This window comes from Mustela nivalis (assembly GCF_964662115.1).
Source record: "Mustela nivalis genome assembly, chromosome: 2".
Lineage (NCBI taxonomy): Eukaryota > Metazoa > Chordata > Mammalia > Carnivora > Mustelidae > Mustela > Mustela nivalis.
The window spans coordinates 158,999,861-159,018,410 of NC_139021.1; the positions used below are offsets into that span (position 1 = coordinate 158,999,861).

At 41.7% G+C, this 18,550-nt stretch overlaps 2 protein-coding genes across 6 annotated transcripts in view; one reads left to right on the forward strand and one right to left on the reverse strand.

Moving 5' to 3' along the window:
* ABCC2 (ATP binding cassette subfamily C member 2) overlaps positions 1-5,002 on the forward strand; it is a 75,738-nt gene extending 70,736 nt beyond the window's left edge. For all 3 annotated transcript variants that reach the window (XM_082722269.1, XM_082722270.1, XM_082722271.1), the window contains 2 exons: positions 538-732; positions 1,395-5,002. In XM_082722269.1, coding sequence (XP_082578395.1) covers positions 538-732; positions 1,395-1,524 — 325 coding nt within the window. In that variant the 3' untranslated portion in view covers positions 1,525-5,002. The remainder of the gene's footprint in view (positions 1-537; positions 733-1,394) is intronic.
* A 10,816-nt stretch (positions 5,003-15,818) lies between these two features.
* The window catches only part of DNMBP (dynamin binding protein), a 103,430-nt gene continuing 100,698 nt past the window's right edge, over positions 15,819-18,550 (reverse strand). For all 3 annotated transcript variants that reach the window (XM_082722266.1, XM_082722268.1, XM_082722267.1), the window contains one exon: positions 15,819-17,471. In XM_082722266.1, coding sequence (XP_082578392.1) covers positions 17,286-17,471 — 186 coding nt within the window. In that variant the 3' untranslated portion in view covers positions 15,819-17,285. The remainder of the gene's footprint in view (positions 17,472-18,550) is intronic.

Sequence of the window (18,550 nt, forward strand, 5' to 3'; positions counted from 1 at the left end):
AGGGCTTGAACAAATAATTAGCCTTGAGACTAGAATTACACATTAAAATAATGAATGGATTTGCTGAGGCTGCTAAGAAATGCCACTGGGACATTCTGATGCGGCGTCAACCTATATTAATGGTGTTGGGTCAGACACGGCTGTGGTGAACTTGGTGACCTCTCATCCTATTTTGGAATTGCTGTTGATGTGCTGGGATATCACCTAGGGACCCAAAGAATGGTTCCCTGGCTACGGTTTTCCAAACTCATGAAACATGGAAATTGCCTGGGGGTATTTATTAAAAAACACATGCCCTGAGGCTCCTCCCCCTCGTGTTTGAGAAGAGCAGGACCCAGGCCTATGAATTTTTAAAATTAAGCACCTGCGGTAGGAGAGAGTTTGGAAAACCTCGTCTTAGCCCCTTCTGGGAGGTGTTTGTTCTGGGGGAATTTAGGAGTTGGGGTTTCAAAAGTCGGATCTGGAATGTGACCTACCCCATACCACATTGGCCATGGCTCCCAGGGGCTCGTGCTTACTTTGATCCCTTGGCTGCAGCGTAGGACAGAGGCAACTGCTGTGCCTGGCCCGGGCTCTGCTTCGGAAATCCAAGATTCTGATCATGGACGAGGCCACCGCTGCCGTGGATCTGGAGACTGATCGCCTCATCCAGACAACCATCCAAAAGGAGTTCTCCCACTGCACCACCATCACCATCGCTCACAGGCTGCACACCATCATGGACAGCGACAAGTGAGTGTGGGGACAGCTTGACAGACACCACTGGGCCCTTGAATGACAGAAATAGCATTAGTCATAAAATACCCCACAGCTGAAAGTCTAAACACCATCATTTTACTGATGAGGAAACCGAAGCTTCAAGGAATTTGTCCAAAATTATACACCAAGTGAGTGAAAGCCAGCAGGGTTAAGGGAATGGACTTGAGGGCAAAATGGGCAATTGTATATGATTATTAACGGAGTGTGAGGAGGTGAAGACCCTAGCCATGAGGGGCAGGTGTTAACCACAGATCTTCTCAACCCCTGAACCATGATTAGACGCTTCCTGCTTTTTCCAGCTCTGGTATAGTACGTTAAAAATGGGGGTAATGTCCATAATCTTGGAACCTGTTTGGAGACAACAGGCCCCCTTAAACAAGGTCTATCTTTAAAAAAAAACAAAACAAAACAAAACAAAACTTCTGTAAAGGGACGTCTACTGTATTCTTCTACTACTTGATTCTTTGGCCATATATATGGGACCCACCTGTGTCAATGCAGACAGCTGCCGTCCATTTGTTCTCACTGCTTTGTAGCCTTTCATGAATGAATACACCATGTCTTGGTCCTGATTGTTCATACAAATGCCAAGATGTAAAATGACTGCTGACACCTTTCTTTCTCCTTTGTTTCAGGATAATGGTCTTAGACAACGGGAAGATTGTAGAGTATAGCAGCCCTCAAGAACTGCTGAGAAAATCGGGTCCCTTTTATTTGATGGCCAAAGAGGCTGGCATTGAAAGTGTGGATAGTACATCACTCTGACAGTAGGTCCCACAGGTTGGGAAAGGACTGTAGGGATCATGTCTGATTTTTTGTAAGCGCAGTCACACAGAAGTGTGTAAAATGTACATTCTAAAGCAGGATCACATTCTAACCAACCACAGTAGAACCCCCAAACCCTGCTGTGATGATCCCATTTTGATTATATTTCCTTCCTACTTACCTTCCCAGAGATAACTCCTATCCTGAATTTTGTGATAATCATTTTCTCTTGCTTTTCACTTTAGTTTTACTGCTTGGTCTGTACCCTTAAACAAGGTGTATCTTTTTTAATTTATGTAAATGGCCTGACTCATACTTGACATATCCTTCTCTGGCTTTTGTTCAGTATTATTTTATTAACGATCCATCTGTGTCAATGCACACAGTGAGGCTGGTTCATTCCTGCAGCAAGGCAGGGTGTGAATATGCCACCATGTATCCATTGTCATGCTGCTCAGTAGGGTTATTGCTAGGGGTTTTCTCCCATTATGAACAATAGTGCCAGGAACATTCTGGTATATTACCCCTAAGATACGTGTTTAAGAGTTTCTTTAGGATGTAGTGTAGGGATATGGGTTAAGCACATGCTTATGTGCATCCACCCACTAGGTAACGCCAAACTGAGTGCCAATTCAATACACTTTTTATCAGTTTCCCTGGTTACTACTGAGATTTCTGCTGGTTCTTATTCATGGTGCTTTGTTTCCTTGTGTGCCTTGTGAATTATGACTGTGAGCTGCTCACTCCCAGCATTTTATCTGTGGGCATTCTTTGAAAGCTGAGCTCCCTGGGAAAGCGTTTGCCTGTCCCTTGGGGGCATTACCCAGAACTGATTTGAATTAAATTCTCTACTAGGGGTTTCAAACCATATAGTTAGTGGGACTTCAGACCATATCTGGCACAAGAACCAACTTGTGGTTTACAAATTCCAAAGGCAGTTTCCTCTCCTTACCATAGTGTCTAGCTGGAGATAGACACATTGCCTTGTTGACTCCTCCTGCAGGGTGCGGTTGATTTCTCGGTTATCTGTATTACTACAGATAAAGGCTTATATACCTTAGCTTCCAGGTTTATCAGAGGGTCTCCTGTTATACTCTTTATCTTGACAGGCGTTGGCTTTATCTCTTGCCTTGGCATCCTGTATTGTCAACGAAGGTCAAAGTCTTCAGGCTTCAGAAGTCACCCTAAGCTTTGCCCCTTCTTATCTTCCAGGGGTTTTTTGTGTGTGTGTGTCCCATTACTTTGGGTTCAGTATATTCTTTACTTCCATTTCAGTGATGAAATTATATTTTTCTTTATTCATCATGTTGACTGTTGAATGAGATACTCCGAGACCGAAACGTCCTGTAGGAAGAGCAGAATAGCTGCGAGGCTGGGGGAGGAAGGGGTTTTTCCTATTCGCTTTGTTCAGCAGCATCACCCTGGCAGTGTTGTCTGCAGGGCAGGTTATAACCAGCAGCAGTGCAGACTTCAGTTTGTCCTGTGCTTCTGGAAGCAGGGACATTGTGCTCCTCAGACACTAGCAGCGCGCCTTCTCAGAAGGCTGGGAGTTGGCTCTTTGAGGACCTCCTGTGTTTTGTGGGAATGCAGACCGCTCTCATTTTGTTCTCATAGACTTCCAGTGGCAGCTGCTTCTGGAAGGTGCTGGCTCTCTGAAACTTATTTTCCTTTGGTCCTTTCTTCAATGCCTGCTTAATTCTTTATATGGTTCTGTTAAAATAATATAAGGTTTCTGTCTCCCGACTAACCCAGCTGATAGAACCCTTGGAGATTATCAGGTTCAAGTCTCTTATTTTTCAGAAAAGCACATAACCTACAAAAGGTCGGAGTATCCAAAGTCAAAACATGGGTATTTCTGGCAGAGCCTGGACCAGAAATCAATTTGCTGATTTTTTTCCTTCAATGGCAAAGGTTTTTTGACCTACCTACTCCTACTGATGCAAATAAAGAGAAAGTAAAGGTCATTCTTTTCTCAGAAGTGATGACTAAGACAGGCAGTGAAACTGGTGGAAACCAGAACCAGCCTGAATCTAAAACTTTGGTGATGACTCCTCCCATTTCAAATCTTATTGGCCCAGACCCTGGATAACTGAATCCCTACTCTGAACCACTTATAATATGATTGCTCTTTCCTACTTTTATTCCTGAAGGTCCCCTTCTTTCACTTGCCCTTGAAACATTAAGATATTCTTATATTTTGGTCCTTGACCTCTAGCCCTTTCCTCCCATCCAGTTTTGACATTCATATGTTCAACTGATACTCAGTTACTGCAGATACTCAGACCTGAATATTCTTCAGGCATCTGACCCTCAACTCACCCTACTTTGACAGATGCTTCTACTCCCTCCACTCAAAAGATTTTCCCTCTACTTACCTCCAGTGGTGACCTCATTGTCCATTCAGTCCTACAAAAGGAAAACCCTGGGCATCACTCTTAACTTTTTCTTTTCTTCTCAGATCACATTGACCACCCAGCCCTTCCAGTTTTCGGCCTTTACCCCCATCCCTTTTGCTCTCAGATTCTCATAACGTCTAAGGGCATAGATATCTGTGCATCCTGTGTTGTTTTCTTAAATATATCTCCCCATGTCTATTAGAGTGATCAGATATGCAAAACTGCCCAGGTTACTCTTACTTTCCAGAGTAAAGTTAGAATCCTGAGTATGGTATAACAGCTCCCCAGCATCTGGTCCAATCACATTTCTTCTAATTCCTGTTAAAGAAAGAGACAAGAAGCCCAAAACGGGGTCACTTATGCTAAGCCTCAAGCCACCAAGCGGAGACTTAATACTCACTTTTTAGTTTCAGCCCTTCCCAGGAATGGAATCTTAAACCAGTCAATCCTACTGAGGTAATCTGCCCAACAGACCCCTGTGTCCCCTAAAGGAAGGTGACCTGGCCACAACCATTCTACTTTTTGCTAGTATAATTTCTGTGTCCCATTCCCTTCTGCCTATAAAAAGTCTTTCCATTAATTAGATACATCAGCACCAGGGACACCAAGGCAGGGACATCTGGCAGTCACAGCTATGACCATCACAGCTGTTCTCCGTTGGTGGGGGTTCTGGCACCAGTGGCCAGGGATTTGGCCCGATACTGAGCATCCTTCCTGGGTTCAAAGACTCAAACCGGGCTATCTTCTTCTCCCAGAGAGTCAGTGAGCTAGCTGCTATCATTTGAAAACTTCCTTTCTGCTTAAGTTTTACCAGAATTGGGAACTATAGTTTACAACTCAAAATACTCCCCAGCTAATTTCTTATTACTCTATCACTTTGTCAGATAATTTTCTGTTTGGATCTCCCTCACTAAGCTGTGAGCCTCTTGAAAACAGTTTTTTCCAGTATTCAAAAAAATCTTCATAAATAAAGCACACATTTTCCCCAGTTGTATAACAGTGCAGCAAAAGGGAAGGAAGCATAACTCCACGTTGGTACACTGGCACGAACAGGAGGAATAAACATAACGATCAAACCTTAATTTCTTGTAGGCTGGTTTTGTGTAAGCGCCTTTTGAAATGCTCTCTAGAGAAATTTGTTCCAGTTAGGTCCTAGGATGAGCACGTTTAATCACAAATACACACTGTTCATGACTTTACTAAAAAATTTGCAAACACTTCGTGAAAATATTGACATTTAAATCTTCAAATGGCTACAACTTAGTAAGCAGAACCATAGTTAGCTCTAAGTGTGCAGTCTTCCACATAGATACTGAACTGTTTTTGAAAGACAATGCTGCTGAACAGGAGAGAGGGGGAAAAAAGTGAAAATAGACTAAGGCACCTCAGTGACACCATGAAGTATGATACCATTCACATTATAGGGACCCCAGAATGAGAAGACAGAATATCTATTTGAAGAGATAATAGCCAGAAGGTTGCTGAATCTGGAGAAGGGAACAAATCCAGATCCAGGAGGCAGAGAGCCCCCAACAAAATCAACCCAAGGAGGTCCACACCAAGTCCCATAGTAATTAAAAGCGCAAAAAGTAGTGCTAGATAATTTAAAAGCAGCATGAGAAAACTGTTACATACAAGCAAAACCCCATAATGCTGTCAGCTGATTTTTCAGCAGAAGTTTTGCAGGCTACCCTGGAGAGGCATGATCTATGCAGGTGCTGAAAGTAAAACAAACAAACAAACAAACTAACAAAACCGAACCAACCCTGCAAATAATATTCTATCCAGCAAGGCTGTCCTCCAGAATGGGAGAGGGAAAGAGTTTCCCAAACAAAGGAATTCATCATCCTTCAACCAGCTCTCCAAGAAATATTAAGGGGACTCTGAGTAGAAAAGAAAGACAAAAAGTAGGAAACACAAAGGCAGTAAAATTAAGTATATCTATAAAAATCCAAGAAGACACAAAATAAGAATGCAAAGCATGACACCATTTACCTAAAATGTGGGGAGAAGAGGAGTAAAGAATGGATTCAAACATAAGTGACCAACAACTTAATACAGACTATTGTATGCATCTTAATGTAGACAGCTTAATATGTTATATACTTAATATAGACTGCTATATATATATATATATATATATATATATATATATATATTATATATAAACCTAATGGTAACCACAAATCAAAAACCAGTAACAGATATGCAGAAAGGAATTATATCATCAAAGCTTGAGAGAAGACAGCAAGAGAAGGAAAACACAGAAAAGAATTCCAGAAACAACCATAAAGCAAGTAACAAAATAGCAATACATACCTATCAGTAATTACTTGAATACAAATGGTCAAAATCCATTCTGTTACCCCAGGTCAATAAAAAGACCTGGGGTATCCATTCTGTTACCGCAGAGTAGTACCCCAGGGTAACAGAATGAGAAACAGCCAACACCTCAGAAATACAAAGGATTGTAAGAGAATATTATGAAAAGATGTATGTCAGCAAATTGAAGAACCTAGAAGAACTGGACTAATTCCTAGAAATACGTGACCTCCCAAAACTGAATAAGGAAAGAAAGAGAAAATATGAACAGACCAATTAGCAGCAATGAAATTGAGTAATTTTAAAAACTGCCCAATCAACAAAAGTCCAGGACTAGATGGTTTCACCAGGAAAGGAAATTCTACCAAACATTTAAAGAATTGTTAATACTTGTTCTTCTCAAACTATTCCAAAAAATAGAAGAGAAAGGAAAGCTTCCAAATTCATTCTATGAGACCAGCATTACCCCAATACAAAAACCAGATAAAGACAAGATACTAACAAAAAAAAAGAGCTATAGGCCAATATCTCTGATGAATATAGATGCAAAAATCCTGAACAGAATGTTAGCAAACTGAATCCAACAATACACTGAAAAGAATCATTCACCATGATCAAGTGGGATTTTTTCCCAGGATGCAAGGGTGGTTCAATATTCACAAATCAACCAATATGATACATCACATTAATAAAAGAAAGAAAGGATAAAAACCATAAGATAATTTTAATAAATGCAGAAAAAGCATTTGACAGAGTACAACATACATTCGTGATAAGAAAACCCTCAGCAAAGTCAGTTTAGAAGGAACATACATTAACATAATAAAGGCGATATATGAAAAACCCACAGAAAACATACTCGATGGGGAAAAACTGAGAGGTTTTCCCCTAAGGTCAGGAACAAGACAAATATGTCTACTCTTACCACTATTATTCAACATAGTCTTGAAAGTCTGAGCCACAGCAATCAGACCACACACACAAAAAAATAAAAGGCATCCAAATCAGTATGGAAGAAGGAAAACTTTCACTACTTATAGATGGCATGATACTATATATAGAAAATCCTAAAGACTTCACACACACACACACACACACACACACACACACCCCTTTACTAGTACTGAAAAATGAATTCAGAAAGGTTGAAGAATACAAAATCAAAAATACAGAAAGCCATTGTATTTCTATATACTAATAATGAAGTAGCAAAAAGCAAAAGAAACAATCCAATCTAACTCAACATCCCAAGAACAAACAATTTGGTCAAGAAATGGACAAAGGTCGTGGACAGATATTTCTCTAAAGACGACATACAGGGGCACCTGGGTGGCTCAGTGGGTTGAGCCGCTGCCTTCGGCTCGGGTCATGATCTCAGAGTCCTGGGATCGAGTCCCACATCGGGCTCTCTGCTCAGCGGGGAGCCTGCTTCCTCCTCTCTCTCTCTCTGCCTGCCTCTCTGCCTGCTTGTGATCTCTCTGTCAGATAAATAAATAAATAAATAAAATCTTAAAAAAAAAAAAAAAAAGACGACATACAAATAGCCAAGAGACACATGAAAAAATATTCAACATCACTCAGCGTCAGGGAATTACAAATCAAAACCACAATGATATACAAATCAAATACAAATCAAAATCCCAAACCAGCAGGAATGGCTAAAATTAACAAGTCAGGAAACAACAGATGTTGGCAAAGATGTGAAGAAAGTGAAACCCTCTTATGATGCTAAGTGGGAATGCAAGCTGGTGCAGCCGCTGTGGAAAACAGCATGGAGGTACCTCAAAAAGTTCAAAATAGAGCTACCCTATGACCCAGCAACTGCACTACTGGGTATTTACCCAGAGGAAACAAACGTACTGATCCAAAGGGGCATGTGCTCCCAGGTGTTTATAGCAGCAACGTCCACAACAGCCAAACTATGGCATGAGCTCAGATGTCCATCAACAACAGATGAATGGATAAAGAAGATGTGGTATATATACAATGGAATATTACTCAGCTATCAAAAATGCAATCTTACCATTTGCAATGATGTGGATGAAACTAGACTGTATTATGCTAAGCAAAATATGTCAGAAAAAACCAATGAGCTCACTCATATGTGGAATTTAAGAAACAAAATAGAGGATCATAGAATAAGGGAGGGAAAAATAAAATAAGATAAAATCAGGGAGGGAGACAAACCATAAGGGACTCTTACCTACAGGAAACAAATTGAGGGTTGCTGGAGGGTAGGTGGGTGGGTGGGACTAACAGCGATGGGCATTGAGGAGGACACTTGTTGTAAAGAGCACAGGATGTTATATGCAACCGATGAATCACTAAATTCTACCTCTGAAACTAACACTGTATGTTAATTAAATTTAAATTAAAAAATTAAACAAGGGAAAAATGAAAAAAAAAAAACAACCCACTCCAATCCCATTTACAATTGCATCAAAAATAATAAAATATCTAGGAGTAAACTTAACCAAGGAGGTGAAAGACGTATACCCTGAAAACTACAAAACACTAGTGAAAGAAATTGAAGATTTTCCATTCTCATATTCTTAAAGTGATCATATTATTAAAGTGATCATACTACCAAAAGCAATCTACAGATTTAATGCAATCCCTATCAAAATCTCTACAGCATTTTACTTAGAATAGAACCAGAAACAACAATCCTAAAATTTGTACAGAACCACGAAAGACCCTGAATAGCAAAAGCAATCTTGAAAAAGAAAACTGGAGGTATCAAAATCCCAGATTTCAAGATATAGTACAAAGCTATAGTAATCAAAACAGTGTGTACAGGCACAAAAATTGACGCCATAGATCAACAGAATAGAACAGAGAGCCCAGAATAAATCCACAATTATATGCTCAGTTATTCTTGGATAAAGGAGGAAAGAATACACAATGGGAAAAAGTCTGTTCAACAAACAGTGTTGAGAAACCTGGACCATATTCTCACACGTTTGCAACAATAAACTCAAAATGGATTAAAGACATAAATGTGAGCCCTGAAACCATAAGAATCCTAGAAGAGAATAAAGCAGTAATTTTCTGGCATCAGCTGCCTCAACATTTTTCTATATATGTCTCCAGAGGCAAGAGGAAAAAAAGCAAACTATAAACTATTGGGACTACACCAAAATAAAAAGCTTCTGCCCAGCAAAGGAAACAAGCAAAACCAAAAGGCAACTTACTGAATGGAAGAAGATAGTTGCATATATATACATATATATATGTATATATATGCATTTATATATAAAATTTGTACAACTCAACATAAAAAAAATCCAATTAAAAATAGGCAGAAGACATGAAAAGTCATTTCTCTAAAGATGACACACAATGGTCACCAGACACATGAAAAGATACTCATTATCATCACCATCAGGGGAACGCAAATCAAAACCACCAGGAGGTCCACCTCGCACCCGTCAGAATGGGTAAAATCAAAACGAGACAAGTAATGGTGAGGATGTGGAGAAAAACCTCTCCCACTGTTGGTGGGAAAGCAAACTGGTGCAGCCACTGTGGAAAACAATATGGTGGTTCCCCAAAAAGTTAAAAATAGAATTATCATTGTGCTCACTTCGACAACACATATACTAAAAATAGAATTATCATATGATCCAGTAATTCCGCTACTGGGAATTAATCCAAAAAAACAAAAACAAAAACAAAAAAACAAATTCAAAGGGATGTGTGCACCCCTATGTTTACTGCAGGTTTACAACAGCTAAATTATGGAAGCAGCCCAAGTGTCCATCAGCTGAGGAATGGATAAAGATGTGGTGTGTGTACACGATGGGACATTACTCAGCCATAGAAAAGAATGAAATCTTACTATTTGCAACAACAAGGATGGACCAGAGGATATAATGCTAATGGAAATAAGTCAGAGAAAGACAAATACCAGGCACCTGGGTGGCTCAGTCATTAAGCATCTGCCTTTGGCTCAGGTCATGATCCCAAGGGTCCTGGGGTTGGGCTCCCTGCTCAGGCGGAAGCCTGCTTCTCCCTCTCCCACTCCTCCTGCTTGTGTTCCCTCTCTCACTGTGTCTGTCAAATAAATTAAAAAAAGAAAAGACAAATATCATATGATTTCACTCATTAGTGGAATTTAAGAACCAAATGAACCTGGAGGTTCAGTTGGTTAAGCGTCTGCCTTCAGCTCAGATCGTGATTCCAGGGTCTTGGGATCAAGCCCTGCATCCGGCTCCCTGCTCAGTGGGAAGCCTGCTTCTCCCTCTACCTCCTGCTCCCCCTGCTTGTGCTCATGCAGTGCCAAGTAAATAAAAATCTTCACATATATATATGTATAATGTGTTATATATATATATATATATATATATATATATATATATATATATATGAAACCATGAACAAGCAAAACAAGAAACAGACTCTTAACTCAAGAAAACAAACTGCTGGTTGGTCACTGGAGGGGAGGGCAGGTGGATGGGGGGATGGGTGAAACAGATGTAGATTAAGAGCACACTTACTGTGAGGATCACTGAGTCATGGACAGAACTGCTGAATCACTACAGTTTATTCCTGAAACTCTTAGAACTCTGTAGGTTAACTATACTGGAATAAAAATTAAAAAATAAAAGGCTTTATGATGCTTGAAGATATTAAAGTAAAAGACTGTAAAAAATGCATAAAGGAATTGGCTATAAGAAGCAGTTCATTTCACCCTGAAACAAATCATACAGTATATGTTAATAAAAAAATAAAATAAAAATAAAACCATGAGAATAAAGCAGTTAACAACAACAACAAGAGAAGTCGTCCATTTCCAACGTACTCTCTTTTACTTCATAGGCAAGTAATAGATTAGGCTGTAGAATTTAACAGCTGCGGTGTAAAAAGCAGTCACTTAGGAAAGAAGTTGCAGAAAGAAAAAAAAGGGGTAGGGCTTCTTTAGGTAAAATGAGCAGAAAAATAAAGTTTCAGGAAGAAATGCTACTTAAGACTAGTTTGGTCTTTACTAAACTTGACAAAAATGAACTAATAGTATAAGAACTCCCTTCTTCAGTCAAGTCCTTGGTCACCCTATTGATTAGTAAACTTGGTCCTTGCTGCGACAGCCTCTTCCTGACAACCACTGTCACTGATCTCAGATTCTCTTATCCTCTTCTTGGCTTCCACTGTAATGACAGGCTCTGCTGGAGCACCAATCTTTGGGACATTTGCTGCTTAAGCTCACAGTCACTCACAGCTCTCTGGGAAACAGCTTGGTTAGAATCCTGTAGAGATTGGCAAGTTATCCACTGATTGTACATCTAGACACAGATTTCTCTCCTAGACCTGATGTTCACAACATTGCCTGCTGGCTCTTCTGTTGTTAGCACCCGTTGCAGGGAAACTGTGATCTGGTTTGTCATGGTTTACATTCTGGTATCATAAAGACACTTCCTGGGGTTCCTGGGTGGCTCAGTGGGTTAAAGCCTCTGCTTTCGGCTCAGGTCATGATCTCAGGGTCCTGGGATCAAGCCCCACATCGGGCTCTCTGCTCAGCAGGGAGCCTGCTTTCCTTCCTCTCTCTGCCTGACTCTCTGCCTACTTGTGATCTCTGTCAAATAAATAAATAAAAATCTAAAAAAAAAAAAAAAGACACCTCCTAGCCCCACGGATATCTGCCTGGCTGATACATTAGTTCCCATCTCTAAACCAATTACACTTTTGCTAGCTTTTCATTTTCCTTCCTCAAAAGGTCTCATTTTCCTGCACACTTAACCTCAAAGTTAATGGGTGACCCGGATCTTTTTGCTGTAGCCAGACCTAGAGGAGGGGTATGGCTCCCGGGCCAAATCTGGCTGGCTGTTCTTGTAAATGAAGATTTACTGAAACACAGCCGTGCTCACTTGTTTCTGTATTATCTATGCCTGCTTTTGGGTTACAAAGGCAGAGCTGAGATATTGTGACAGACTGGATGGCCTGCAAAGTCTAGAATACTTCCTATCTGATCTTTTCCAGGAAAGTTCTGTTGACCCCTATTCCAGGATCACCAGTGATGATCCACATGATCCACAACTGGATCATGTTTCCATTTTCAAGAAGATCATTTGCCTCAGAAATATCACATGGTTTCGTATCTGCAGCAGATAGAATAATGGGCCCCAAAGATATTCATGCTCTAATCCTCCAAACCCACGAGGATTTACTTACCTTACATAGCAAAAGGGACTTTGCAAACATGAGTAAGGATACTGAGATGACCTTACCCACATGGGGCCTGATTATCAAAAAGATCCCTATATGAGAGGCAGGAGGGTCACAGTCAGAATGATGATGGAGACCCTAGGAGACATTATGCTGCCAGCTTTGATGTCAGAGAAAGGGGCCATAAGCTAATGCAGGCAGCTTCCAGAAGCTTGGAAAAGGCAAGGAACCGGATTCTCTCCTGGAGCCTCAAGCAGGAACCAGCCCCCCTGCCACAGTGAATCTAGCCCCATGAGACAGATTTTGAACTCTTGACCTCCAGAATTGTAAGATAATAAATTTGTGTTGTTTTAGGCCACAGACTGTAGTAATTTGTTGTAGCCGCAGTGGGAAACCAACACACTACCCTGAGTCTAAGAAGCTCTGATAAAATTGCCAATATTCTCCAATATTGTATATATGTGAACAAGAAACAAAATGGAGGTATCTTAAGTATCTGAAGCCAGACCGTCTGGCTCTAGAACAAGGTGGAAAGACTCAGTTAGAGAACCCAAGACCCAAGTTTCATCTTCAATGAATCCTGTTGTCTGAATTTGTAGGATTATGCCATCTTTTTAGCCCTGCTGAAATGGGTTTCAGTCCTCATGCCTGCCACCCCTTCTGGCAAACTGCGAAGATCTTATTCAGCTTCATCATTTTTGGGAGGTTTTCTTGATCTCAGCCAAGGGGTTGTAGGAAGGTCCCTTGTTAAAGTGAGACATGGTGATTCCAACCACAGGAGGAGGCTGTGGACAGATCCGCAGTCACTCTTGGCATCCCTGATCCTGGACCTGAGGACAGCTGCCATGGGAACGGTTTGGAGCTAGAAACTTGGTGTCTCAGGGACAGGCGGTACTCAGGCAGGGCCTTGTACCATGGTTTAAGTCTGTAGACACCCCCTGATCGGCAGTGGATTCCCAGGTGTCTCCATGCTCCCAATCAACTTTTCCTGAAAGAATACGCCACTGTTGCCCTAACTAGAACATTCGTTCCCTCCCACCACACTATCAGAACTTCTGGGAGGACACTAAATTGGCTCCTTTCTCTTTGAGGGTCATCTTGGAGGGATATGAAGGAATAGATGACCCTATGCAGCTTTGCAAGGCCCCCAATTTGTTGTTGAATTCTCCCTTCTCGATAGAGGCAAAAGACTAATCCTGATCTTCATTAACAATTGCAGGAAGATTCCAGTAGGCTAGGTGAGGTAAGGCAATGTTCTGTTGTACTTGGCAAGGTGTGACAGTAAAAACTCCATCCATACAATGTATTAACAGGCAGAAGAGCTTAAAATCCCCAGTTGTGTGAGTTGTGGCAACTAGAGAGAGGATTTAGAATAATGTGTCGGCATCTTGAGGTATCTTGGTCCTTGGGTCTAAGGTTCTCCACATGAAACAACCACGTTCTTCTGGGGCTGGTTTGAAATCCTGATCTTGAAACAAAATCCACATAGCAGAGTCCTAGTTTCACAATCTAACTAAAACAGGGTGACACAAAATTCAATCCTTATTAGAACCATGTAGTCCTAGAGCTCACATTGCACAAAAATGTACACGTCATTTTATTTGGTTCTCACAGTGCTCTTGAGATGAAAGCCAGAAATCCAGCCTTTATAGATGGCAGTCCCCACCACTGCTCCGTTCTCCTAGGACTCTCGGATAAAAGCACAACTGAAGAGCTACTTCCAGGCAGGAAAGGGAGAAAATGCATGAGTTGAAGCAAGCAGATAAACCAGATTAAGAAATTTTCTTCAGGAACATTTCTGAAACATCTGATACTCTTTCCTCCCATGGGTTTTGTAATTTTTACTTTTCTGACAGTAGAAAGTTCCATTAAAAAAAATTGCCTTGGGGGTTATCTGGGTTGCTCAGTCGGTTAAGCAGAGGTTTAAGTTCAGCTCAGATCATGATCTCTGGGTCCTAGGATTGAGCCCCACCTCGGGCTTCCTGCTCAGTGGAGTCTGCTTCTCCTCCCTCTGTGCTCTCTCTCTCACTCTCTCAAGCAAATAAATAAAATCTTAAAAAAAAATTGCCTTGACAGATGGTTCTCAAACTGTGCTGTGCACATAAATCATGTCAGGATCTTGAGCTCTGGGATACTCGGGAGGAGCCTGCATTTCCATTAATTCCCGGGTTGCAGTGATGCTACTGGGCTAAGGCCACACCTGGAGGAGCAAGATAGGCAGATATCTTGTGTTTAATATGAGAAACCTCATCTTTTCCTAAACCTGCTCCCATCTCAGTGATCTCCCTTTTGTCAGTGATTCCATCATTTCTTCAACTGCAGTCTTTGTAGAATGCTTTTTTCCACTCTCCAGCAATCTGATGCCCAAAGCAGTTAACTTTTTTCCAACTAATTAGATTTTCTTGCCTTTGATCTGTCCTCCCTCTCAATCATCCCCTTAACATTTAGCTTTCCTAAAACAGACAATCCATTTAAGAGCCTACCAGAGTTTCTTACTACCAGACTCATCAAATTTAAATTCCTTGACTTGGACCCCAAGGGCTCTCCAATTTATTACTAAGGATCAGGCAGCTCTAGGACTCTCCATGTACTAACTCATTCAATCCTTACAATAACCCATGATGCGGATAGTATTACCACCTACTTCAGATAAGGAAGCTGAAGAATGGGTTGGGTAAGTTGTCAAGGTCACAAAGCTCTTAAGTATCTGAAGCCAGACCGTCTGGCTCCAGAACAAGGTGGAGAGACTCAGCTAGAGAACCCAAGACCCAAGTTTCAATTCAGGATCCATTAAAAACTCAATGGGTGGCTTGGGGAAGTCACAATGTCTCTCAATCCCATTTTCCTAGACCATAAAGTAAGAGTTGGCCTAGCTGACTGATAAATTTCTTCTCAGAGTCCACCTAACCCATCATGTTTTCTCTCCCTTCACAGTATCAGGTAATTGCTTCATGGTCTAGGGTCTCCCCTCACCCACAGCAACCCCCACCCCCAACCCTGGGCGGCCAGTGCTCCTGCCCCCCCCCCCTCCCGTACCATCCCCACCCTCGTGCAGCTGCTACTCCGTGCCTTGTTACTTTATCTCTAGGGAGTCAGTTTCCACCTCTGTGATATCAGCAAAGAGCTTACCTTATAGCCTTCAGTTTAAAGCCTTCAGTTCTGTTCCACTAGCATTTTATAGTACAAAACAGCGTAAAGAGGGGCGATCACCTGCAACATGGGCATCTTTTGAGGGTATGGGAATTCTGTTGAAATTATATTTAACAAAATGGATTTTTGACTGGAATTTCTTCAGTTAGCCTCTCCCATTGTCTGGAATCTCGCCACTGTTTTGAATTGTCAAAAAGGTACCTTCAGAAATCCGACAAGGTTCAGGCTAAACACATGGACAGAAATCAAGAAAACACACTCACGGCCCATAGAAATGCTTTTATTTATAAAATAACTACTTAAATATAAACATCTCTAAATATAAACACTATTCACAAGAGACTCGCATTGCTGCCTTCTGACCGACCCGCAGACACACAAGGCTAAGGGGCCCATAGGTGTCTTCCAGTTCATCAGGATTTTTAAGGCCAAAGGTGCACTTGAAGGAGCAGGGGGCTGTCAGGTGTTCTTAATTCCCTTTCTTGAGACAAAAGTCTAGTTTTCTATTCCCAGGTAGGCCTCATATCTGGCGCAAACCTTAAGAATAAGAGCCTTGCTTAAATAGAATAGTCAGGGAGCGATTCTTTGTTGTAAGGATTAGCGGAGATTTTCCTGAAGCCAGATGGTGGGACGATCAGGCACTTTAGAATCTGTCTGGCTTAGACTATGGTCTCTGAAGCATGGAGGTTAGTTGTGAAACAGAAAATGCTTATTTCCAAGTCTTGGATAAGCTACCTCTGGGACCACTTCCCATTCATACACTACACGAGTATTAGGCTTTCTGCATCTGTGGACAGTAGTGCGGATGAAGGAGAAAGGCATCCAGGCTTCCGCCAGGCCAAACAGGTTCAGCTCACCATAAGGCAAGCTCTTTCCATGGGGTGGCTGAAGCTCTCACCTTGTTCTCCTAGGAAAAGCTATCTGTTATTGGATTCTGGGTGAAGGGCCAGGAGACATCACACACGGACTCGTAAGGTGCAGGTGACTGTCAAGAAGGGGTAGACGGTTGTACATCTCAAAGGGAAGAGACCCATTCACAGAAATGATGAAGGGAAAAAAGACCCTAAATGCTTTTAAAAAAGAGAACACAACTGAATGTTGGCTCGGCAATCTGGGAATGCAGTATTTGAAACAAATAAGGTTACAGATTGTGGGAGTATTTGAGGGACTTTTGGAAATTAGGGGTGTGGGTGTATGTATGAATGTGTACTAAACACGGAAGCATTGAAATACCAGATTTGGTACAATCTCAACAAACTTGTTGCCACGTGCGGAGGCGCAGTCTATAAGGGCTCCCAGAGAACTCTCTTCATCCAAGTCAGTATCTGGCATTTGTTCACGGAGCATGGGACCACCCCAAACTCAGTATGGTACAACCCAAGCCCACATCTTCTCAGGCTGGAGCGTGCTTCTAGCATATATCTGATACTGGTCTTCTTATGGGAAATTTCTCATTTCCAAAGGCTGACCCGAGACATGCCTTTCTTCTCATGGTCACAGAGTCACTCACAAGCCCTGGGGTCCATTTCAAATTCTAGAAAGTCTAGTGAGCATCAAAGTTGACAACCCAATGGCGGGAAACAAGACTCATCTTGTGTCCTGTGCCATGCCGTAGTTAAACAGTGCAGATGGGGCCAGTGTCCCAGGAGCAGGTGCCCTTTCACAGGGCCACCAGGACCCTTCAGCAGAAGGAAGTGAAGGCAGCAAGGTTGAGTGAGAAGGAGAATAAGTTCAGGTATATTCAGCTTTGCGGATATAATTGGATGGGACATACCCCTTCTTCCCATTAACTTCGGCTAACCACCACTCTGTATTTCCCATAACGTCTTTAAACTCCAGGATCTTGAGTCTCTGATTGGCTGACACACTCAGCTCATTTGGATTCCGTGCCTTGAAGGTATACACAGCAAAATAGACCTATGAGAGGGAGAGAAAACGAGACATTGATTGGAGCAATACTGTCCAGCAGGACTTCCTGCGGTGATAGGAATGTTCTATACCTGTGCTATCCAATATGGCAGCCTCTAGACACGTGTGGCTATCAAGCACTTGAAGTATGGCCAGTAAGACTGAGGCACTTAATTTTAAATTTTATTTAATTTTAACTAACTTAAATTTAAAATGCTACATAGACCTGAGAGCTACCATAATGAACAGGGCAGATTCAAAGAAAACCAGAATTTATATCCTTCTACTCTTTCAGAGTTGCCTTAAAAAGTGAAAGAAGGAACTTTTGGCCAATATGGCTGATAGGCAGTGCTCAGTGATCGGGAGGGGAAGCCACAAAGTTCAGGGAGGCAAAGCCACAAAGCCCAGGGAGGCACAAGGATGAAAACATACTCTTAGGACTTGGAGGAGTCGATGAAGCGATAAGTGAGCTTTTTAAACAAAATCAGAATTTTTAAAAGGGGGGGCCATCTCCTCCTTCCACATGTCTAAGAAAAGCGTCCACTGACTGGCCCAAAACTTGGATGCCTGTCCTGGGCAGTGGGCAGCAGCAGAATCACCTGAGGAACAGGCAATTCCTTAAGCCCATCTGTAGTCCTGAGGAATGTGGCGTAGAATGACCGGTGAACTGAGAAGCTTGTGTTGAAAACTGGTCTTTTGGAATCCAGAGGTTGGCAGAGGCAAATGCCTCCACAACCCAGGACACATCTGAGTCTCTCAAAGGCAACCCGGCTGGAGATGAGCTCATAGACAGATGGTCTAAGACACATGTGGAAAATCCCTGATACAAGAGGGCGCAAAGGCAACCAGGGGTTCGCCAGCCATGAATGTGAAAGTGACCTTAAAATAGGTAGGTTTAATATGCTCAAGATACAAAAGCTTACTCAAATTCATAAAGACAAAAATAGGCCATTATAAAAAGAATAGAAAAAACTGAGAATGTTATTTCTAAATTCCAGGGGGAAAACACAGAGCTATTTGAATAAAAAAACAAATAGATGGGATAAATGGCAGACTTTATACGATGAGGGATTATGAGCTGGCACAGT